Source organism: Monodon monoceros, unplaced genomic scaffold (assembly GCF_005190385.1).
Source record: "Monodon monoceros isolate NGI ecotype Baffin Bay Population unplaced genomic scaffold, NGI_Narwhal_1 Super_Scaffold_20, whole genome shotgun sequence".
Taxonomy (NCBI): domain Eukaryota; kingdom Metazoa; phylum Chordata; class Mammalia; order Artiodactyla; family Monodontidae; genus Monodon; species Monodon monoceros.
In genome coordinates, this window is record NW_021703777.1 from 30,092,846 (window position 1) to 30,118,871 (window position 26,026).

At 40.2% G+C, this 26,026-nt stretch overlaps 1 protein-coding gene across 6 annotated transcripts in view; it reads right to left on the reverse strand.

Annotated features, from left to right (window-relative positions):
* SH3D19 (SH3 domain containing 19) overlaps positions 1 to 26,026 on the reverse strand; it is a 177,629-nt gene that overhangs the window by 94,199 nt on the left and 57,404 nt on the right. For all 6 annotated transcript variants that reach the window (XM_029234661.1, XM_029234660.1, XM_029234663.1 and 3 more), the window contains exon 2: positions 8,628 to 8,667. In XM_029234661.1, the coding sequence (XP_029090494.1) occupies positions 8,628 to 8,667 (40 nt within the window). The remainder of the gene's footprint in view (positions 1 to 8,627; positions 8,668 to 26,026) is intronic.

The window sequence follows — 26,026 nt, forward strand, 5'->3', positions numbered from 1 at the left end:
CTTAGAAAACATAATGCCAGAAAGTAATTACACACAAGCTATAGTTTATAGAGGTATGGGAATCAGAACATAAGGGTAGGGAAATGCTACAGAATGACAATAGTTAAACTAAGCCCAGCAGAGCATGACATTTTAATGGACATATTTAGAAAGGAGAAAAGCAAAAACAAGTTAAATCTTCTGCTTTTAGCTAATCTATTTAAACCATAATGTGATAATGGTAAAGTGTCAAAATCCTAAACATCTTTATAAGACCAACAGTAGGGTACCAATGCAGAAAACCAAGACCCTTTCAAATTCTTAATGATAAAGTGGTTGCTGTGAGTTTTAATATCATCAACTACTAACTGTGAGTGCACCAAACTATGTGCTATAAATATTCTTCATGTTGAGTTCACGTACCTCCCTGTGTGGGTGACAGTTCAGGCCCATTATGGGGACAGTGGTTGCAACAGGCCCTACTGAACCTGCGCTGGGACCAAACCACCATGAAGCCATCTGAGATTTGCGAAGAAAACAGAAATGTAGGGTATATAAAATGTCAAAATTTAAGTGTGAATGAGAATAGGAGTTCGACAGAAACTTGAGTAAAAAATTTATCTTGTAAGAAGCAAGAGGTTTTCTCACACATGTACACAAAGGTATGAACATAAAGATGTTTACTGCAGCATCATTCCTGTTTATGCTATCAATAAGCAATCCAAATGCTACCAATAAAAGACTGGTTAAATAAATAATAATATAGCTACACTAGAAAATTCTATGTAGCAGCTGAAAAAAACAATGAAGTGGAAAGTGGCATGATAAAACTTTCTAAAATACAAGTGAAAAGGCAAGTTGGCATAAATATATATATGAATATATATACACACATATATATACATATACACTACACACATATATATATATCCTCATTTATTGTAAATATTATTTGAATATATACTATGTATGTGCATAGAAAGCAGACTAGGATAGACAATGAACCATCAGACTCCTTTAATAATAGTTGCTTGTGGAATAAAGACAGACACCACATATTTCTATACTACTAAAAAATGTTTTCACGTGTTACTTGTTTAACTCTTGGGTAACAAAATGAGATAAAAATCCACAGAGCAATAAATAGTGCTTTGAGTAGTGGGAACTACAGGAGTAGACTATGAGTAGAAATGAAATGGGAGCAGTGTTTGATCATGTGTTTTTCTGAACATTCTTTTTTTTTTATTTTGCGGTACGCGGGTCTCTCACTGTTGCGGCCTCTCCCGGTGCGGAGCACAGGCTCCGGACGCACAGGCTCAGCGGCCATGGCTCAAGGGCCCAGCCGCTCCGCGGCATGTGGGATCTTCCCGGACCGGGGCACAAACCCGTGTCCCCTGCATCGGCAGGCGGACTCTCAACCACTGCGCCACCAGGGAAGCCCCTTTGAACATTCTTGATTACTTCCTCCTTTTTGTTTTCCTCTTTCAGAAATAATCAAAGAAAATTTCACTCAATTTTACACTCATGTCCTTATAAAAACCATTTGCTGACCTCTGCTTTACATATATGGTATCATACTGTACCTATTTTTCTTCTACAACTTGTTTTTTTTTTAATTGAAGTAGAGTTGGTTTACAATGCTGTGGCAATCTCTGCTGTACAGCAAAGTGACCCAGTTATACACATACACTCATTCTTTTTTTAAATGTTCTTTTCCATTACGGTTTATCTGAGGAGATTGGATATAGTTCCCTACAACTTGCTTTTTATCATCCAAAATTCTGTTTCTGAGATTTATCTATGTTGTCACACGTAGCTGTAGTTCCCTCAGTCCAAAGAGTGCTGCTTTCAACATTCCTATACATAGTACCTTTGGCACAGGTGAAAGAATTTCTCTAGGGTATATAACACCTGCTGGGTTGTATGGTATGGGCATTTCTAGCTTTACCAGACATTGCTCAATTACTCTCTAAATATGGCGTACCAAATTATTCTCAACCTCTGAGAACTGTTACTGTCAATCTTTGAGATACCTGTACCAACTCAATGGAAGTGAAATGGTACCTCATTATCCCACGGAACACATCTTCTTAGTAGTAGCAAGGTAAAGAATCTTTTCAAATATTAGTTGGCTACTTAGATTTCATCTTTTCTGAGCTCCCTGCCCCTATTTTACTGAGTTATTTGTCTTTTTCTTTCTGATGCATAGTTTTTTATTTATGTTGGACACTAACTGTTGTTGCCTATGTGCATTGCAGTCATGACTTGTCTTTTCACATGCTTTTGCTGTCTCGTACATAAGTTTAAAGTTTTCACAGAGTCAAATTTATCAGTCTTTTTCTTTGTGGTCTGTACTTGTCTAAGAACTCATTCGTTATTCTAAAGTCATAAACATATCCTTATGTATTTCTTCAAAATGTTTTACTTTTTTACTTGTATGTCTTTAGATTCTACCGTACAGGATAAAATAAAGCAAATTCCATCTAGATTTTTAAATACGGGTAATCAACTGCACCACTTGTTGACACATCCGCTTTCCCTGCTGACCTGTACTGCTAGCTCCATCACAGCATGTGACACAGAACCATGCGCATCCATCTGTGTCTTTCCTGGACTCTCTATCCTGTTCCCTTGACCTGTTTCTCTGCTGACAAAACACCTGCAAGAGTCTACCTCCTGGTCTTGATCTTTAAAGTTTCCTTGGTTATTTGGTTATTCTTGTTCTTCCTTATAAATTTTAGAATCATTTTGTCTAATATTTAAAACATTTTGTGATTTTTACTGAAATTCCATTGAACTTTATAAATGGGTATCAAAGGGGATTATGACAGGCTTTAGGAAGACTAATATTCAAATGATAATTTTTTTTTTTTTTTTTTGCGGTACGCGGGCCTCTCACTTTTGTGGCCTCTCCCGTTGCGGAGCACAGGCTCCGGACGCGCAGGCTCAGCGGCCATGGCTCACGGGCCCAGCCGCTCCGCGGCATGTGGGATCTTCCCAGACCGGGGCACGAACCCGTGTCCCCTGCATCGGCAGGCGGACTCTCAACCACTGCGCCACCAGGGAAGCCCTCAAATAATTTTTGAGAAATAGATTAAGGGTTCTCTGTTTTGCTGCCTTCTTTTTTTTTTTTTTCCTACTATAAGTTATTTCCTTGCAGTTGGTAAGGCATTTAAGGCAAAGTAGCTGGTTTTTCAGCCTCCATAAGTCACTGATCTATTATTCAGAGCTGGTGGGGTGATAAAAAGAGTTCCTAATTTTCCATTGCTGGCACGGATTGCCACAAGGCTTAACTTTCTTCATTATCTTTAGCTCTTACCTCCCTCTCAATTAGTTTCCCAAACTGCCATTCCATAGTACATTCTTCTAGATGTTATTAATAGCTGTGTCTGGGAAAGGAAGTAACAAATTCAAACAAATTTTAAAAATCCTTTATAGTAAGTCTCTCACTTGGAGTTTTATAATGCACTTCAGTATATCAAAGACTCTCAGTAAAGAAATATGTCTAATTTTGTCTTAACTCACCATTTCCAAACTTTTTGCATGCACTAATTATTCACTTCTTGCATCCTGATATCCCACAAAGAATGTTCCATGGGACAGCAATTTGGGAAATGGTATATTTAAACTAATAACGAAAAGACAAGAAGAATTCAGATATTTCTTACTTCTACAAAACAAACTAATCAAATAGCACCCAGCAAGCCTCTTGAAAATGCCTTAGTTATGTTTTTTAGCTTGGGGTCTTAGTGTTGACCTATACCTAATAAGACTTTTCCTTTAACTTGACAAGAGTTTTACTTTCCTTCTTATTTCAGCACTGACATGAAAGAACAGGCAGCCGTCCCAGATTTATTCACCTCTCACTGTGAAAGCTATAGGAGTGTTTGGCCTTAGAAAAACACAAACCAAAGAAATGCATCTCTTATCCTTGCTGGGCGTTGAGCCCATGTTCTTGCTGCCAAGTGGCCTGAGGAGAACCAAAAAACATACCAAAATTAAGTGACTTTTATTTATATTTTCTCCTTTCTGCTCTGTTGATGCAGCAGGTATTAATTTGCTTGATGCACTGCTGGACTGGCAGGGTGGCCTGGCTCAGCTAAGGATGGGAGGGGAAGAGGAGGTCGCTGCCAATCTCAGCAGACACCCTGGACAGACAACGATGGTCTTTCCTGGAAAACATTTCTCCTTTCTTACAGGGCATTACTCCTTGCTGCTGTAGTAACAAACATTCAATAACAGTCATGGGCGAGCTTTTGAGAGTCAGGTTCTTCCCAATCTGCAAGGGAAAAACACTGGCACTTCCTTTCTCTCTTCGTGCTACATTTGACATTTATTCCATTATTCCATATTCATTTATTAGTGCTCATTGTGGACCAGGCACAAAGCTAATTGGTAGGGAGGGTTACCAAGACCAGCAGCAGAGTCCTTGAGAACCTGAAAGTATAAATTAGAGGTTGAAGACCGAGTACCACAAGCATTGCCTGAAGCAGAACTAGGAAGACTTGGATCCTGACGTGAGAGACTGGGAATGTAAATCCCAAACAATGGGCGCTTTGTGCTCCACGAAGCTGGAGACTTTTTCTTGTTTTCTGTTGTATCCTGAGCCTGGATATTTATCTGCTACTGAATGAGCAAGCGCTGGAGCCATCTAGAATCATGATGTAGCCATGCATGAATCTTTCCTATTTTATCCCAGCACTAGTTTGTCCAGCTTTTCCTTGACATGTTCCCCTACAGAATGGCGCATTCCATCCTTGACCTGCTACGCCTGGAAATCTTTCCTCGCATTGTGCAGAAATCCACCCCCTCAAGGTTCCACCTACAGACGCATATTCTACCCTCTGGGATGCCACAGAACACACAGAACCGTTCCCCTCCACTGCTACTTTTTATTGTGAAAATTTCAAGTCTGCAGAAAAGTTAAAGAAACAGTACAATGAACACCCATATATACTTGTCATCTGTTCACCAATTATTAATATCTTCCCATATTTACTGTTTTATCTCTTGCTGTTTTTTTTCTTCATGAATTATTTGAGGGTATGCTGCAAACATAAGCCTGCATCACCTCTAATACGTCTGCATACATCTAAGGATAAGGACATTCTCCCACATAACAGCTTTCCTACTATACACCTAAACAAAGTAATATTAATCAAATATTATCTAAAATAAAATTCGTATTTAAATTTTCTTAATTATCCCCAGTGGTTTTTTTATTCTTTTATTTTATTTTTATTCTTTATTTTTTTCTTGGCCACACTGCGTGGCTTGTGGGATCTTAGTTCCCTGACCAGGGATCGAACCCAGGCCCTCGGCAGTGGAAGCACGGAGCCCTAACCACTGGACCGCCAGGGAATTCCCCAAAGTGTTTTTTGGTTTTTTTTCTTTAAACCTGGATTTTAAAATTCCAGATTAAAAAAAATCACAGCCTTTTTTAATCTAGAATATTTTTCTAGCCTTTTGTATTTTTCATAACATTACCTATTTTTGGCCAGGAACACTACTACATAAGTGATATCTGTGTACACTGCTAAAGCATCAGCTGGAGCCACATACCGTCAGGTTGTCTCACTAGTGGTGATGTGTATATAAGTTGACCACTTGATTAAGAATGTGATCACCAGATCTCTTCATTGAAAAGGTACATTTTCCCCTTTATAATTAAAAACTTAAATATCATCTTATGGGAGTATGAATATCTACTCCTCCAGCAATTTTTTTACCCAAGTTTTAGGAGCCACTGGTGATCTTTACCTGAATTAACTATTACATTGAGAATTATAAAATGATAATTTTCTGATTCTATTTCTTCTTCTACATGGATTTTTAAAAATCCAGTGTGTTAGAATCCACTATCGTTTAAAAATTTTTTGCTACTCAAATTGTCCCAGATTTGGCCAGTGGGAGCCTCTTGAAGCTGCCTCCTAGGCCTTTTTGACATGACCCCATTAGTTGAGCATTTCCTACTTTCTGTCACTAGGGGTCCAAGCTTACCTGTACTTTCCCCTTCCCAGGACCTAGAATTAGCCATTCCTCTGAGGCTCCCTGGTTCCTCTTAGAGGGAACAGCACTTATGAGGAACAGTTCTGCTAGTCTCTTCTATACAGTGCTCCAGGTGTTGGAAGCCAGTTATTTCTGTCCCATACCCCTCCTCAAACTTCCAAACCGAGGCTAACTTCACCCAATTTCTTACACAAGTCTTCCTGCAACTTAGCTTTGATTTCTACCCAGCTCGTCTCTTTCATAGTCCCTGTCCCAACTCAGCTGCTGTCTTCTATCCGAGTGGTTGGTTCCCAACCTGGCTCTGCATCAGAATCACTGGAGGACTTCTTTAATACACAGATTCCCAGGATCCACTCACTCCACACTTACTGGATGAGAATCTCTGGAGTAGATCATGGGACTCTGTTTCTGTTTTCTTAAGTTCCCCAAGTAATACCAACATAGCCAGCCCACTGCGTATGCCAATTTTTTAAGGCCTTGTGGACCCAGTATTGGATACAATATCAAAAGTGTGGCCTAGAGCTACCCACTTTTCTTGTACCGGACATTAGAGTTCTTTCAGCATAACTAAATCAATGCTGACATTTCTGGGGAGGTGGAGGCAATGACATGAAATTTTTGACTCACGATGACTGAATTTATTTATTTAGTTGATGTTGTTGGCCCCGCCATGGGGCTTTTGGGGGATCTCGGTTCCCCAACCAGGGACTGACCCTGGGCCACAGCAGTGAAAGCCCAGGATCCTAAGCACTAGGCCACCAGGGAACTCCCCTCATGATGAATTTATGAATCCTCCAGATCTTTTCCAACATATTGTTAAGGTTGATCTCCCCTATCTCCTCATGCTCCACTGATCCTTCAGCCTTAGGTGTAAGGATTTACATTTGTTTCAATGAAAACACACATTGCTTAATTCAGTTAAACTTTTGGTATGTCAAGGGTCTTATGCATCCTGATTTTATAATCCTAATTATTTTTTACCCTTCCAACTTTATGTCAGTCAAGCACGCTGTCAAAGTCCTCTTACATTGTCTCTTTTTCTTTTTTTTAAAGATTTTTTTTGGATGTAGACCATTTTTAAAGTCTTTATTGAGTTTGTTACGATATTGCTTCTGTTTTACATCTTGGTTTTTTGGCCGCGAAGCATGTGGGATCTTACTTCCCCGACCTGGGATCAAACCCGCACCCCCTTCATTGGAAGCATAGAGTCTTAACCACTGGACCGCCAGGGAAGTAAGTCCCTGTCTTTTTTTCTATTATTTTTTTAAATAATTTTTTGAATTGGACATTTTAAAGTCTTTATTGAATCTGTTACAATATTGCTTCTGTCTTATGTTTTGGTTTTTTGGTTGCGAGGCATGTGGGAATCTTAGCTCCCCGACCAGGGATTGAACCCACACCCCCTGCAATGGAAGGCAAAGTCTTAACCACTGGACCGCCAGGGAAGTCCCTTCTATTATTTTTTTAAGTATTAAAAAATCACTCTTACACGTATTTCTATGAATGTGGTTGTGGTTATATAACTGTATGTGTTTGTCAAAACGCATAGAATCATACAGCAAAGAGTAAATTTAAATGTATGTGAATTACAACTGAAAAAAATAATCAGCCTTATATCCCAAATACTCATTTACATTTTTCTCCCAGATTAGGTCTCACTAACTTATTCTGATTGACAATCTCTGCAAAATGTATTGCTGTTCTAACTAATAGAGTTTTCATAGATTTTGTATTTTTATTCATCTGAGGTCAATGCATTCTAGAGTTTGATACCTTGATAAAGCATCAGGATTTACCAGGCCACTCAAGCCAGTGAATGTATTATTACCATTTTATCAATTCCTACAATATAAAATGCAAAGAAAAAGTGATGGAATGTGGAATATGGTGAAAATAGTATTTAAAAAATTACAATCCTTCACAGAACTGCGTTAAAAAATCGAATACAGGTCTGTCATTCTTGCCTAGGAGTGGAAGTTAGACAATTTTCCACATATAAGTTTGACAAGGATTTAAAAAAATACTCTTCAGTGCTGGTGAAGGTCTTGTGAGACATACTCTCAGACAGCATGAGAAAGAGGCTGAAGTAATAGAACCTTCCCAGCCATTTGAAACTATCTAACAAGAACTTAAAGAATTCAGCTGGAATATATATATACTGATAAAATCTAGAAAGAATTACATCAAATTTTTAGCAGTAGCCAGCCATTTCTAGCTGATGAAAGACATGCTGTTTTTTTTAATGCTTTATATTTTAAAAAATAATTTAAAAATTTCTACAATGAGCCCATGTTAGTTTTATAATTAGGAAAAAAGCAGTACATATTTATAAAAATAACAATTAAAGAACAAGGAGGAAAGTAAACCACAAAAGGAAAGAAGCAGGGATAAAATAATTTTTTGCAAAGATATACCTGTCACTGATAGGAATTCTCAAAATAAAATATGTCTTCCAGGTAGTCAATAATTTTATAAAGAATTTTTGTTCAGAGAATGAACAGTATTTCCCTTGTGAAGCTTGAGTGCTACAGAGGATTCAGGTATACGGTATTTCTAAAAGGGACACTTGCACTCCCTCCAAACAATATTTTCCAAATGAGAAGCTTTATACAGAGCTAGTAAATACTATAAATTCATACCTTGAAGAACGATGCTCTGGTTTATTTCGTTCGTTTCGATCTGTAAAGAAAGAAGACAGTTACATTTTAAAATGCTCTTTAGACGTCCTGGAAAAGAAGTTCTTACATCCCAGCTGCCGTACCCTTAGATTTCACAAAGGACTGTTCAAAGGTTGCTGTGTCTTCCCCTTGTAAGGCTCTTCTTCAGAGTTGAAAGGATTTGTCTGACAGAGGAGGTACGAAGGATACAAAGAAGGACAGGCGTGTAAGGGTTTTACAGTTTGTTAAAATCACCTACTTAGAAAATATATCATTACATGTATTGTTTCATTTTCAAAGATCTTTGCTGTTTTAAACACTTTGCTAAAACCAAAACAAATTTAGCTAAGGAAAGAAAGTAAGGAAACTGAAAAGCCACAAATTACTCAGCTCAAAAAAATCATTCCATGAATCATGGTTGGCAAAAGCTTCTAACAGGATGGGGAGGGGGAAAATATGAGCAGTCAGCTACATCTGCAAATACCCAGAGACCAGTAGAGCCTCTTCCTTAACTCTCTACCACCCAGAACTTTTCAGAAGTTGGATTTCCATGTTTCACAGATAATTAGGTCTAATGTGCCACAAGGCAGTGGTTCTCAACCAGTGTCCACTTTGCTCCTCCTCCCCAAGGGGACATCTGGCAATGCCTGGAGACTTTTTTTGGTTGTCACAATCAGCCTGAAGACTATTATATACAAGAGAAAGAGCCACAAAACCCATAGGATGTCTTTTTTTTGACTCTGAGTAATTATTTTTTCTTCAGTGCATGCTTAAAAATAAATAAATGAAGTAAAAAGATCTCAGTGTTATGAAAAAACTAACAACAGAAAGCAGTGGGTAAGGGGCTTCCCTGGTGGTGCAGTGGTTGGGAGTCCGCCTGCCGATGTAGGGGACATGGGTTCGTGCCCCGGTCCGGGAGGATCCCACATGCCGCAGAGCGGCTGGGCCCGTGAGCCATGGCCGCTGAGCCTGCGCGTCCGGAGCCTGTGCTCCGTAACGGGAGAGGCCACGACAGTGAAAGACACGCGTACCGCAAAAAAAAAAAAAAAAAAAAGAAAGCAGTGGGTAAGCCACAAATAAATCCTACACGATGACTTTTAAAAATCCTATGCAATGTTATCAAAATACAGTTCTCTAAAGTATCTTCTGAATTAACACTAACATGATATAATTTAATGGCGAAACAAAGATTAGACAAGAATTCTCTTTTTTTTTCTTCCTTAATTTTACTGCTGATGGAGCAGCATAAAGGCAACGAAGACATTCTCTAAAACTTCTAGAGAGATTTATGGAAGAAAAGGAATCAGATTTACATAGTTAAATATAAATTCTTTCTGAATGGGTTCATAATAAACAAGAAATGTCTTTTTAAACCAAGGAGTTGGCACACAGGAAGACACTGTACTCTGAAACACTAACAAGTAGGAAGAATCACAATAAAACATGTTTGTTAAGATATAATGCTCTTCGAAAGGCACAAGGTTAATATGCTTCTGGTTCCACTTTCTCTACACATTGAGTGCTACTGCTGCTTTTAAAGCTTTTGTTTTAATTTAACTTGGTTTACCCCTCCCTTAAATAAAAATAGAGTTTTTCACTTGTTGAGTACTAAAAATTTAAAGTCAGGAATACAGTGCACATCTACTAGATGTAGATCAGCTATCCTCATAACAAAGCAACAAGTCTTACCTGTGGCTAAGGATGAGCTAAAAGTCTGCCCGTAACACCATTTGCTGTGGCTGTGGTCCCAGTTTCGTTCAGTTTTTTTAGGCATGTAATAGCGAATTCCCCTACAAATCTTCCTAGTCGTACAACACACAGGAGGAGGGGAGAAACAGAGTCACAGTGCATGTAAACAAGACCCAGCATCTGAGGGCTTCCCTCCAGGGCCTGTTCTGATTGGCAGATGTGTTATGATCAGTCTGCACAGCTGGAATGTGGCCATTCAGGAAGTGAATGGCTCATGGTTCTCCTTCTTTCCTGGTTAAAACAGGAAATTCTACAGTCACTTTAATACTTTCTGCTCTAAGAAAATACAAATATCTCCCCACTGTACTTCCCTATTGAGAAGTAATTAAAATCTGAGACAATAACTTGATAATCTGTTGGAGGACATTTTAAACATTTCCTCCCAAATTCACTCTTAGTGTTACATGTGTTACATTTCTATGTAAATATGCATACACAATTACTCCTAAGACCCATATATTTGATAATTTGAGGGTAAGGGTAAATTATCCATTATTCACAATATTCCCCAGCCCCTAGCTCTTGGCAATGGAAAACAAATTAAAATACATGTTCTTGGCTTGATCTTTTTTCTTAAAGTATACAAATAATTGTACTTCACATTTTGCCATAAGTCATCTTTAGCTTGAAAACATATAAATATGTAGTGTCTGTATGTTGTGTACCTCTGTGTCTACACATATTTTTATATACTTATTTTAAGCAAAGTAATTTTCATGATAGCCGAGGCTATTGTGCAATTGTCAAGAGATACATTAGCGGTAACACTGAATTTCTGGCAAAATAGTAAGGGGTTATTTTGATCCAAGAGCTAAGACTGAACAAAACAAAGCACTGAGGGCAGATTTGGGATCTGGATCTTGCCAACAATAATAAAACATTTGGATTAAAATCCCCTTACGAAAAATGAGAACAGATCTGTAGCAAACATAGAAATTTCATCTTGACTACATACAGTGCTTTAAGCATATGGTTTCTATTTATTTCAAATTAAATACTCTTTGGCACACTCCCCCCAATTTTTTTCAGAGTTTCTAATTTTTAAATAATTAGAATATACTTGCAAAGGCTTCCCAAACTTTTATATACTTAGAAATCACACAAATAACTTACTAGCCCAAAGTCTCACCATTTCCACAAAGAAAAGAGTTATTAAAGATAAGAATGCCCTAACTCTAAAATTTAGTTGCCAAATGGTGCACATTTGCTGTGGATAATGCACTAACTCTGGGGGCCCACCGAGTAGAGCGTGATGATCTTTAGGTCACTCAAAGATGAGCAGTACACTCTCAATGTGGAGGTCATCATGGCTGGGTGGCTGTGTGAAAGTGTGTTGGTTTCGTAGGTGTATGTCACACACACCCCCCCCCCACACACACGCCAATGGAGAGACAGAGAGAGGGAGAGCGAGAAACCTTGCATTCCCTGTCCCCATTCATCCACGTCTCCTAGTTGATAAAGCTAACTGAGGAAATGGAAGAATACCCTGCAAGAAGAACAAAGGCAGAAAGTAGGCAGAACTGGTACAAAGGGTGCTGAAGCCTGGATGTGTGTAAATGTTGTGAGGACATGGAAAGGAGGCAACGTGCACATCAAGGGGACCAAGAATCAGGAGAGTGCTGGGAAGTTTCCATGGGTCTGTGTGAGAAGCCCAGATTACCCAAATTTTCCTGCCATGATGACTCCTGGTTCTAAGTAATCTGACATACATGATTCCAATGTTCATATATTTAGGTGGTATACCACCATTGTAGAAATAGGCCCTTATTCTGGCAGGGACAGCTTTTTGGGAATGGCTAGACAGATTCTACTGATGCTAATCATTCAGAGTGATTCTGAATCTAATAATACGACAAACACTTTGAAATGAAGATAACAAAAATGCAAATGTCATCTTTTGCTTTGATTAAAACTCAGAAGAATGGCCAACTCAGAGCTTATTAGAATCTACTGTAAGACATTCAGACTTTGAGGATTTGGTTCTGATCACTTTTAACTGGAGAGAAAAATCAAACCCCATTGGGTAGGGACTTACACTACTTGCTCAAGTCGGCAACAAAAGGTCCGAAATCATTCTTTGAAATTAGTGGGAAGACAGTCCATGGGAATGAAAATACATAGACTGGGAATCTGTCTTGTACCTCATATTGGAATACTAACATGTCTCCTTAGAATGGCTATTATCTGTGAAGGGATTCTGGATCAGACTCCAAAGCATTACTTACATGCTCCGGCTTGGGAGTACGTATGAATAGTTTATGTTTTTTAAAAAAATGGTCAATGCCAGTCAGTATTAACTGAAAGATACACACACTCTGAAGAATTCTTTTTTTTTTTTTGCGGTACGCAGGCCTCTCACTGTTGTGGCCTCTCCCGTTGCAGAGCACAGGCTCCGGACGTGCAGGCTCAGCGGCCATGGCTCACGGGCCCAGCCGCTCCGCGGCATGTGGGATCTTCCCGGACCGGGGCACGAACCCATGTCCCCTGCATCAGCAGGCGGACTCTCAACCACTGTGCCACCAGGGAAGCCCTGAAGAATTCTTTGCACCTACGGTATTATTGCCTCTTTACTTATGATAAGCAGAATAAATAAAACAATGAATCCCTCCATTAGAAGACAGGGTATCTACGCAGGGTTCACAAATCCTACTTTAATGACTCTTTAAAAGATAGCAAAACTGGTTCTACTCAAATAGAACGTGAATGGAATTTTATATATCTCAGATGAGAGTTTCAGAGGCTTTCCTAAAATCTTTAAATGGTTCTTATATGTAGGCTGAGAAAATGGCAAATACGTCTACTTGAAAAAAATCCAGCATTCGTTCTAGAAATTACTGACACCAGCTAATACCTATTCACTTCCTCTTTTTTCTTCTTTTTTTTTTTTTGGCTGTGTTGGGTCCTTGTTGCTGCGCTTGTACTTTCTCTAGTTGTGGCGAGCAGGGGCTACTCTTCGTTCCAGCGTGCAGGTCTCTCATTGCGGTGGCCTCTCTTGTTGTGGAGCACAGGCCCTAGGCACAGGGTCTTCAGTAGTTGCGGCACACGGGCCCTAAAGTGTGTGGGCTTCAGTAGTTGTGGCACACAGGCTCAGTATTTGTGGCACATGGGCCCTAGAGTGTGCAGGCTTCAGTAGTTGCGGCACGTGGGCTCAGTAGTTGTGGCACATGGGCTCTAGGGCGCACGGGCTTCAGTAGTTGTGGCACACAGGCTCAGTAGTTGTGGCACACAGGCCCTAGAGTGTGCGGGCTTCAGTAGTTGCGGCACATGGGCTCAGTAGTTGTGGCATGCAGGCTCAGTAGTTGTGGCTCGCGGGCTTAGTTGCTCAGCGGCATGCGGAATCTTCCTGGGCCAGGGCTCGAACCTGTGTCCCCTGCACTGGCAGGCTTCTCAACCACTGTGCCACGAGGGAAGTCCCTCACCTCCTCTTTCTAATTCCATTTCACCACCCTCATTCAGGTGTGTTTCCAGACTGATTTTTAGCCACTTTTGAGACTCCCACAGTGCCTAGTATATTGCTCTTTTAAATGGTAGGTTTTCAATACATATGTATCTGTTGTTGTTGAACTTAAGCAAGAAAGTTACTACTCTCTTGGTCCAAGGAATGAAAGACAACATCTGTGAGTGACCGTTGCATGAGAGAAGTGAGATGTATTTACATGAGCGCTGCCCATGCTTCTGTGGATAAGTAGAAACGTCTGGTCTACATCACTGCCAATACTGACGCCTTTCATTAATTCTAATTATAAAGCGCCTCACCTCGTTCAAATGCAGCAGGCTAAAATCACAGGGGGAGAGAAATTAGAGAGGGAAGGGAAGTTTTTTCCATGTGGAAGTTATGTTTCAACAAAGAAGCAGACTGTCTCTGGAATCTTGTTTTCTCCTTCCCATGCCTGCTGCCTTTACCTGCATTTTAGGTTCTGATCAGCACTTGTATGAATGGTTGTGTCTTGATCGAATTTTCTGGTTCCTGTCTCTTCCCCTCCAATACAGCTGTATTGCTGGCCAGACAAGTCCATGCCTCAGGAAAATTACAAATTACTATGTGCCCCAGACCCTGAGAAGACTCCATGAGGTAATGACAGTGACATCCTTAGAACTTTGCCTGTGCATAGTAATAAATGTCAGCTGCCATCTGGCATTAAAAGGCCAGCTATTAACTAGGTGGAGTGACTAGTACTGCAGAGTAGTGATTGCACAAGTTACTTAACCTCTCTACACCTCAGTTTTCTTATCTACAAAATGGGGAAGAATACTACCTTTGTAGAGTTTTTGTGAGGATAAATGAATTAAACTGTATAAAGAGCTTAGTGCAGTACCTGGAACATACGTTTTACAACTCGAATTCTGCCACGACTATTCTTTTTTCTTTTCTGGCATGCCGCACAGATTGCAGGGTCTGGTTCCCTGACCAGGGATTGAACCCAGGCCACAGCCCAGAATCCTAACCACTAGGCCACTAGGGAACTCCCCTGTTATGACTATTCTTATTATCCTTCATGCCTGGCTCAAGAAACACCTTCTTCATGAAATTGCCCCTGACTCTTCTTCCTCTTCAGCACCCTTGTATTAGTTTCCTGTTGCTGCTGTAACAAATCACCTTAACCTTTGTGGCTTAAAACAACGAAGATGTATTATCTTACAGTTCTAGAGGTGAGAAGTCAAAATAGGTCTTACAAGGCTAAAATCAAGGTGTGTGCATGGCTATATTCCTTTTGGAGGTCCTAGGGAAGAATCAGTTTCCTTGTCTTTTCCAACTTCTCGAGGTCACCCGCACTCCTGGGCTTGTGGCCCCTTCCTCCAACAATGTAGCATCTTTAAATCTCTGACCCTGACCTCTTCTTCCGACTCCCTCTTCCACTGTGGAGAAGGCTTATTATTGATTACATTGGGGCTGCCAGGATAATCCAAAATAATGTTACATCAAGATCAGTTGATGAGGAACCTTAATTCCTCTTTGCCACGCAATACAACATGATCACAAGTGCCAAGGGATTAGGACATGACATCTCTGAGGGGAGAGCATTATTCTGCCTACCACATCCTACCTGAACTCTCGTACTATCTATACCATTCACTTGACATTTAGCAATACTAAATAATACTGTATTATTATTTAGTTTTAGGCATCTGTCTACCCCCTTATCCTATCGGTGTGTCTGATGAACGCAGAACTCTATCTTAGACTCTGCTTCAGACTGCCCCCTGTAAACGTTTGTTGATAATGGTAATACCCAATGCCCTCCCAAGCCCTTTCCTTTCCTGCGCTGCATTCTTTAGGCTGTGGTTGGTTCACTGATATATCTGATATTGCTGAAAAATGTGCCTTCCTAAGAATTCCCAAACATTTTTACGTTTTATAAACACTCTAGTGATTTAAGGATCACCTCTGCCCTAAAACAATCCACATTTGGTCTATTCTTCTGTCTCAAAGTAGCTCTCACCAAACCAAACTACACACAGGAGAAAAAAAAAAAAACTACATAGCACATTTGAACTGGAAGAAGAATCAGCTATTTGATAACAGGCTGCTACTTCTTTTTAATAATTCTTCCTTAAATAGTTCAACTGAATCATTTTGATTGTTGAGTGCAACTCACTACTGAAAGAGGCTTTATATGATTTGAGGTTTTTATGTTAGTTTCACAGATGAAACATCAGAGCCACCATCTACACTGCCCATGTTCACCTCAAAGTGAATTCAGTAGAGACTTCTGGAAGATGGGCATTCCATCAGAGCCACTCAGGTCCTGGTAGGCAAGGTGATGAGGGGAGTAGATGGAAGCAGGCTTCGCAGCAAGGTGTCCTCAACACTCCCTGCTGCTCCAACCTCAAGCTCCCTAGTGAGTCTCTTAATAATTACTTTTGTAACTCTTTTTTTAAATAAATTGATATATTTTATTTATTTTTGGCTGCATTGGGTCTTTGTTGCTGTGTACGGGCTTTCTCTAGTTGTGGTGAGCGGGGGCTACTCTTTGTTGCGGAGCATAGGCTCTAGGCTCACGGGCTTCACTAGTTGTGGCACGTGGGCTCAGTAGTTGTGGCTCACAAGCTTTAGAGCGCAGGCTCAGTCGTTGTGGTGCACAGGCTTAGCTGCTCCGTGGCATGTGGGATCATCCTGGACCAGGGCTTGAACCCATGTCCCCTGCATTGGCAGGCGGATTCTTAACCACTGTGCCACCAGGGAAGCCCCTTTTGTAACTCTTCTTGTTACAAAATCTCACTTTTTTCAGCAAGTGAAACTTGTGATTTAAGATGGGATAAAAAGAACTTTTAGTTAAAAAAAAAATCTCTATTCCCCCAACTGCCAAGTTAAAAATATTAGACCCATATTCAAAATATTAGGCCACTCCTAAGGGTTTTTCTAAAGGAGGCATAAATTTTACCTGGAATAAGATACGCTACAAGAAAGGTAACCTGAGAAAGTGACCCAATAACAGGGATTGCTTTCAGTGTTTCCCAAATTCTAAAAACCTCTGGGGTAGTCACAAAGCATATTAGTGTCTTAAAGGCTCTAAGAAATATTACAATTAAAAAAATCTGTTCGACTTTAGCTAGCATTTCCCAAACTAATTTGAAGAGGAAACATTTCGTACAAAATCAGACTTGATATCTGGTACCTTAGCATGAACACTGTTATTTAATTATCACCATCCACTCCCCTGGGAACCCAAGGCCCCTTTACAGAGCTAGTATTTGCATCTCCACGTCCAGTGCCACCCCTGACATGTAGATGGCACTTCTCTAATTAACTCAACTCCAGCCGATGTAGGGCCAGGCACGGTACCCAAACGCAAAAAGGAGAAGGAACTAACGATGAACAAATCCCCCAACCCAATCGGGTTAAACCCTGATCTTTGAAGATTATATTAAATGCGTCCTTCCTTTAATCCCGTCACTTATTTATCTTTAATTTTGCATTGTTTGGGTTAATCTGTGCATTTTAGAATTACAGGTTCCACAAAGAAGGTTTGTGCATGTAGTGCTTCCAGGTCTCGACTACCGGGTCATACCCATAATGGGAAATCAGTTGCTATTTCAGGATGACAACCTAGATAGAGGTTAAGGGCAGGAACTCTAGGTCAGACAGGCCTTGTGTTGAGTTCTTGCTCCACTGTTTGTATACTACCTGAATGACCTTAGCAAGATAGTTAGCCTTTGTAAGCCTCAGCATCCACACGTAAAAGGGGGACATGTCATAGTAGTACTCATCTTATCAAGCTGAACAAGGATTAAATGAAGAGATGCATAAAAAGGATAGCATGGTGGCTGACCATGATAAATGCTCAATAAATGTTTACTATTATGATGATAATAGGAGGGATACAGAATATTCATAGAGTTCATAATATTGTGAGTAGAATTATCTAAAAGGTTAATCATCCTTTGTCCAATATGGATTTTGAAATTCTGTAGGATTTTTTTCTTGCTTATTAGTGGTGAAGAGGACAGGAATGCGCTAATAAATAATTTCCAAAATCTTCCTTTACCCAACGGCTCCAGCCTCTTTCCCTTCCCCTTCTTTTGAACCAAGGGCTACTACGAAAAATTAATACATATGATTTTCACTTTTTTTTCAGTTTCCCACTGCAGCCTCTGACAGAAGTGATAAATAAGCCCCGAAAGTAAGCAGCAGAAGGGAGAAAGAGAACTAAAAGGCAGACACAGGTAGTTCCTTCAGGATGAAAAACTGTGCCAAACAAGGATCACCACCCCTCCCACCCCTTGAAGTCTTTTCCCAATCCGAGTTCATCCTGAAGGTGTTAAGCCCTCACAGTCATTTTCTGAGACTCAAGGATGAATGAGTGATATAAGGACAGAAACTAAATAGACTAAATATAGATATTTTATCTGTTTACGAAATTACTGAAATCTGCCTCTGTATTTTAGGATTCTATGGATTTCTTCTATAAGAACCCAGAAAACAAAGATTAAAATGTGTTATTTCAGGTGTCAAAGGATATGTAACATCTCTAACCACAGGTTGCCTTTTCAGCTGTTAGGGTAAAAATAAAGATGATTTTCTTTTCCCCCTTAAAGGTCCATTCTTTTTTTTTTTTTTTGCGGTACACGGGTCTCTCACTGTTGCGGCCTCTCCCGTTGCGGAGCACAGGCTCCAGACGCGCAGGCTCAGCGGCCATGGCTCACGGGCCCAGCCGCTCCGCGGCACGTGGGATCTTCCCAGACTGGGGCACAAACCCGTGTCCCCTGCATCGGCAGGCGGACTCTCAACCACTGCGCCACCAGGGAAGCCCTAAAGGTCCATTCTTACTGCTCCTTTCCCTTTAACTCAGGATGAATTTACAGATGTCGCAACAAGGTTTTACCTTGGTAGAACTGACTCTGCAAAGTGAGCAAATATCAGAAACCACTGGAACCAAGAGACTCCCTTATCTGGGCAAGCAGGAAACAAAGGGAAGATCACATTATTCTGAACACCACACACCTCACTCTGATGTGCAAACCTTTCCTACATGGTTGAGGAGTTTTCTGATCTGAGTCTTATTTTTATCCACAGTGGGGCAGTCTTGGCCTCTAATCTAGAATGATGAAAAACATTTTTTTCTTTTACTCAAGAAAAGGTAAGGTCACATCCAGGCCTGGCCACGTTACCTTACTGACGGGTAGAGAATGTATTCTCTGTACAACACCACACGGCTTCTTACAAGTTCGGGCCCGCCGAGCTCCCTCCTCTCCACTCCGTTAACAAACTACCATCTACGCAGGCACCTTCAAAGGCTACTGGAACACAGACAAGGAGCATGCCCAGTGGCCTCCTGCTCTTTAGCTGTGTGGCTCAGTTCTGACTCTTCAAAGGAACTCGGGGTGAGAGGAGGCCCGAGAGGCATCTTCCATCTCTGCTTTGAAGCTTGTTTGTTTCCCATGGGCAGAAATAATGCTTTCCCTCCAACCCCCCAGGCCTCCCACCCCCGCCAACACGCACAGTGCCCCGCACCTGTTGGCACTTATCACATTTTGACTCACGTTATAATTCTCTTTATGTCTTCACGCTTCCACCACTATCAGTTCCTCTAAGACAGGGCCTTACGTACCCTGTAATGCCTGGCAGAGCCCCTTACACACAGTAGGGAAACCCAAGTATCTGTCATTGAATATACTGGTATGAAACCTCTACAACACCTCTGCAAAGTGGACAGCCTTTGTGTTGTTGGTGTTTTTTTGGAGGAGGCGGCTGTTATTAATTCCTAGAGAAGAGATTTTGTGCATTACCATGGGAAGGCTTCAAATAATTTTGATTTGGAATGAAAGCATTTTGAAGTGCTACTTCAGAGTTGCAGAATTAGTAAAAACATATTCATGTCATGAAAAATTGCACTGTTTAAGTGAGGGTGGGGAGGCAATGCAATGATCACAAAGAAGTACAGGAAGCTGCACAAGGGATTCACTTCTGTGGGTGCCTGGTCACAAAAAATAGTTGAGGTCAGTTCGAGAACTGGCTATCAGTGGGCCAACTCCACCACCAATGACAGCTGTTATTCACCCAGCGTTTACTATGTTAGAAACATTCTTAATACATTCGCATTTAATCTTCACAGAAGTCCCATGATGCAAGTCTTTTCCATTTTACTGATGAGAAAACAGAGTCTCAGAGAAGCCAGTTAAATTAAAAGGGAGTATGAATTTTCAATCTGGATCTGAAGAATCCCAAAGTCCCTGCTCTTCCCACTACATCAGAAGGCTGGCAGTCCCACTCGTTTGATGAACTACAGGGTAAATGTGCAGAAATGCTGTTCACCAGAAGCCACACTTATATTTCAGCATCAGATGGTGTATTGTTTGTGTAGAGACTGAATCCAGGGCCTCAAATTCCTTCCAACTGTTTCTGATGTTTTCTTCAGCTCCACAAAACATACAAACGCCCTCTTATAAATTCCTAAGAATACAGAAGATTTTGACTTGGGCGTCTTATAACAAGATGTCTGGGCAAACAGTTTCAATTCACTACCTCGTGCTCTCAATAATCTTATGCTACTAACATGAAATTTATGGGCTCAACAGAGTACGGACACAGGTACATGATGGGAAGGACAATTCATTTAAAAATTAACAGATTGTGAGAAAAGCTTGAATTCTGTTGGAATACTGTTTGTTGTTAATTCTTGTACCCTCGGAGTGAAATTTTTAAAAAAGAATAAAGTGACCTCAGAGAATTATTATATTTTTATAGGATACCAATCTGGATGTTGCTGATTTTCTTTTCAAATACAATTAGCTATCTTTTTTATTGCAATGTGAAGTCCACTCTTAATGACAGCTAAGACACACAAACATTGGGGGATGAGGAGGAAGAACTATAAGATATATTAGCCACGTGACCAGAAATTGGCTCTGGGGCAGCTGGTGTGTCCTTTATGCACACCAGACTTTCAGATATCTTGGGTCTGCCTGTCATCACCACACTACTCCACACCCAGACTCATGGGCACATGGTGAAATATGTTTGTTCGCATCATTCATGGATTAACCCATGCGCCACAGGCAGTTAAAAATTAGGTCTGAAAAACAGAGTGATCATTTGATCAGGGGACAAATGCAGCAATATAGGGATGAAATACAGGACCTATTCAACGTTGTCAGAAACCAGAGTAAGGTGTTGTGTGCTTTCTCCTCACAGAGCCATAAATGAAACACCAGCAGATGCAGGTGAGTGAGATGATCTCAGCCACTTTCTGGCTCAGTTTGCTCAGGTAGAGAGCCCTCTGATCTACTCAGCTCTGGGGCCAGAGAAAAAAGAAACAAAGATAACGCTGACTGTCTTGGAGGATAAGAGATTAGGAGGATAAGAGATTAAGGAATACAGTTGGAACACAGCAAAATCTGCTTTCAACAAACTCACAATCCATGTTGAAGACTGTAAGAACAAACAATTTCTAAAGGATAATGTGAATACAAAAAGTACATAAGAACCTTAACATTCTTTTTTTTTTTTTGGTTTTTTTTTTGTGGTACGCGGGCCTCTCGCTGCTGTGGCCTCTCCCGTTGCGGAGCACAGGCTCCGGACGCGCAGGCTCAGCGGCCATGGCTCACGGGCCCAGCCGCTCCGCGGCATGTGGGATCTTCCCGGACCGGGGCACGAACCCGTGTCCCCTGCATTGGCAGGCGGACTCTCCACCACTGCGCCACCAGGGAAGCCCAAGAACCTTAACATTCTTGATTGACATATCAACAAGAATTGTGAGAATCTGCCAAGGCTTCAACAAAAATATTTGCACAAATTCCCAGACCTCTCTCAAATAACAATATCATCAAAATCCATGTATTTCCTGTGTATATCTTTGTAGCATGAGTCAACTGCATTTTCATCTTTCACTAGTTTTATCAATCACTTGCACAGCTGTACTTACTTTGCAGCAGGAATAAAAAACTTCCTGCATCAGCTGACATGCAAATTACTTGGACTTACAGAGTTGCTAGTGAATAATCAAATGGTGAATATCAAAATAAATGAATGCCCAAGAGTTACCAAAATACAGAATTATAAGAGGTTTAGTTGTGACTAAGAAATCTCCAAAGGCTTCCCAGAGTAGATAGCATTTGATTTGAGCAACACTTTATTTTTTTAAAACAGTATTTATTTATTTATTTATTCATTCATTCATTCATGTGGCTGCCCCTCGTGGCCTGTGGAATCTCAGTTCCCTGACTAGGGATTGAATCTGGGCCCATGGCAGTGAAAGCGCTGAGTCCTAACCACTGGATCGCCAGGGAATTCCCTGAGCATCACTTCAGGTTGGCAAAATTTGAGAAGTAAAAAGGGATGAAGTGCATCTAAGTTTAAGAGAATCATACGTACAAAAGTGTGACAGTGCGAAGAACTGAGGGAAAGTGTTGAGTAATCCAGTTGTAGGTAGACCTCAAGGTGTGAGGAAAATATACTGGGAGATAATATCACAAAATTAATTCAGGATCACTTGGAGCAATTCATCAATGTCATGCCTCAGCATCTGTACTTTTCTGTAGGCAATGGGGGAAAGGTAACCTGGTGGGATGGACTTGGTAGAGGGGTGGGGAATGGAAGCAGAGAGACCACTAACAACAGTATAAACCAGGATTAAAAGCAGACATAAGGAGTGAGTAAGAAGAAATGAAAGTGGGAAGGTTGAGGGGATACGACAGGATTAGGAATGGATGGTACGGTTTTGCAGGAGGAAGCAGCAGTAATGACATGGTACGGGGCATCTGGTACCAGTAACTGAGGTTAGCAGAAAAGCAAAATGAGAGAACAGGCAGGGAGATTTTAGGGTTAGGATATATTAAGTTTGAGGCTTCTAAGTGAAAAATCACATGGACATGTTTACTTGACTCATTCAAGATGGCTGAATAAGTAGTTACATCCACCTCCCCTCCCTCTAAATGTGAAATGACAATAAAATAGAACTTAAAAAAACTGAGTGGAACCATAACAAACGAACAAACCAACCAAGAATGAGAGTCATCAAGAGATCAGAGATCCTGAGAAACCAGAGTCCAAGACATCAGAGGTTAAACAGGAATTCTCCCTAGGGAGCTCCTTCTGCATCAATGAATAAAAAGTAGGCCCTGAAGCAACCAAAAAGACAGTTAATTAAAGAGCTGCATTCAGGTTACCAGATCCAGCTACTCAGCAGTGCCCAGACCACTCCACAACCAATTACACCTTAGTAGGCAGTCAAGGCTTCCCTTTTGAGCTAAAGGCAGAAAACTACTGTCCACACAAAGTTGGTGATCTGCCTGGGAAGATTCCCTGTGGGGGACCTGGGGCTTGCGAGGGAAAAAGACTAGAGTTTAAGGTAATTTACGATTTACGGTAACTTCAGTCCCAGAAATTGAGAGATGGAGGAGAAAGACATGTCCTAGAGGTAAAACACAGTCAACTACTCCATCTCCAGATACATCTAACCCCTTCCTTATTTTGGCAATTTGGGGGGGTCCTGAGCTTGCCTTCCTCCTCCCCTACAGGAAAGCCCACCTATTACTGGTACACCCATTACTGTACCTGTTGACACAGGCAGTTATATCATCCAGAAGAAAGCATTTCTGGAGAAACAAACCCACTACCTATACCAGTCAATTTAGTCTTTTATTCATAAACATGTACCTACAACCAATGATAAGCAAACATCTACGGAAAATCAATGATATAAAAATAGAAAGACCAAAATGTACGATCATCTCTGGATCAAAAAGAAAGAAAATTTATGGAATAAAAGGGAACATTTAAGATATTCTAATTGGCATCCTCATACATGAACAAGCATGTTACATCTATAAAAGAAGAAGATTCTGCCATGAAAAAGGAGCAACCAGAAAATAAGAATTAAATATGATTGTGAATATAAAAGATTAAACAGGCTAAAAACCAGAATAGACACAGCTGAAAGCTGAATTTGAAATCTGAAAAATAAGTTGACAGAATTTTTAAAAACACAAAGAGATGAAGATAAAAATTAACAGTAATGGAGACTAGATTTAGGAGGTGCACATCATTTCTAAAATTAGCATTTCAGGAGAAGAAAACAGAGAGGCTAGAAGGGACAAAATGCTCAAGAAGTGACAGATGAAAAGTTATGAACAAGAAATAATCTATCCTGAGGACTTAGTACATAAACATCCAGAAGGAGATTTATTTTAGGAACATGCTGTAAAATTCTGTCAGGAGAAAATCTCTCAAGAAGGATGGACAAAGGAAAGGCAAAACGAAAAGGTTGCTATGGCTCTGTTCACTCTGCTGTAATATCTACAGAGAGGGGTTGCTGGAGGAGAGCTCATAAGCCCAGGAGAACTGCTGGAAACAGAAAACTGCAAATCAGGAGAAGACAAAATAGAGATTATGGGAAGAGAAAGAAGTCTAGGGAAGCTCTGTTCACTAGGTATTCAATAAGGGAAGATTCTGCATATGAGGCTTAACTTCTCCATCACTCTCAGCATTGATCAGATATTACTGTACCAAAGCATGAGTCATGTGATTTTCATATATTTGACTTTAAGAATTGGCTAAGAATCCACAAGAAAATACCACTTGATACCCACTAGGATGGCTATAATTGAAAAGGCAGACAATAATAAGTGTGAAAAAGGATGTGGAGAAAATGGAACCCTCACGCACTGCTGGTGTGAATGTAAAATGTGGCAGCCTCTTTGAAAACAGCCCAAAGTTACCATATGACTCAGAAATTCCATTCCTAGATGTATACCCAAGAGAAATGAAAACATATGTCCACACAAAAACCTGTTCACAAATTTTTATAACACCATTTTTCGTAACAGTTAAAAAGTGGAAACAATCCCCAAATCCACCAACTGGTGAATGGATAAGCAAAATATGATATAGTCATACAATGTAATATTATTCAGCAATAAAAAGGAATGAAGTACTGATATATGCTACACATGGATGAACCTTGATAACATTAGGTTAAGGAAAAGAAGCTAGTCACAAAGAGACCACATAGTCAATGATTCCATTTCATGTGGAATGTTCGGAATAGGCAATCTACAGAAAGACAGATAGAAAGTCAATTCGTGGTTTCCTAGGGCTGGGAAGGATGAGGGGTGAGGGTGAAAGGGTTCAGGGTTTTTTCTTGGGGTGATGAAATGCCCCAACACTGATTATGGTGATGGGTGCACAAGTCTGTGAACATACTAAAAACTACTGCATTGTATACTTTAAATAGGTGAATTATATGATATGTGAATTATATTTAATGAAGCTTTTACCAAAAAAGTTGCTAAAAATAACAGTCCAGATTAAATGAGTGAATGGCTGAGGTTTTTATTTTAATATTTATGGAAGATTAAGACATGAATTGGAACTCTGAATATTCACATTTTAAAAGTTCAGATTTCCAATTTAAAATACTGTAGAAGTGGATTTCTGGTTCTTTAATATTTGTGAAGTTCACATACTGACCTGGCCCAACTGGAGAGAATTGATAATAATCTGAGCTGCACTTACTGACTTCCATTTCATGTGCCATGTGCATCAACCCTAACCCTCACAGCCCTGCAATTATTCTCATTTGAAAATGTGGAAACTGAAGTTCCCAGAGGGTAACTAACTTGCCCAGGATTACAAGACCAGCAAAGGGCAGAACTGGGACTGGAACTCAGCTTGATCTGACTCCAATCTCATGCTCAAGATGGCTTTTCACAACAGCCCATTCCTGGTCTTTTTTTTTCATAAATTTATTTATTTTTGGCTGTGTTGGGTCTTCGTTACTACGCGTAGGCTTTCCTGATCTATCTTTTAAAATAAATAGTAAAAGAAAGTAAAAACATCACATTTCTATTAATAAGTCAAAATTTTGCTTGTAAAAAGAAAAAAACTGCAATGAAACAGAAAGGGGAAGATGTATTTAGAAGTATAGGTTTTATATGACTTTAAGCCATTCTTTATACCCTTGGGTGACAGTTGATTGGGAAATTAATGACAATATTCTAAGACATAAAGCCTCTGGTATGACGGCTTCAATAATAAAGGGGTTTGTATTTAACTAGGGCTAGAAGATTCTTAATCGCTAAATATGATACATGGGAAATAAAAATGAAAAACGATCTTTCAATAAAAAGCTGTAAGAAAGTCTCCCCCAGACATAGATTTGGCACTGATAGTAGTACAGCTAATTAAGCTGGAG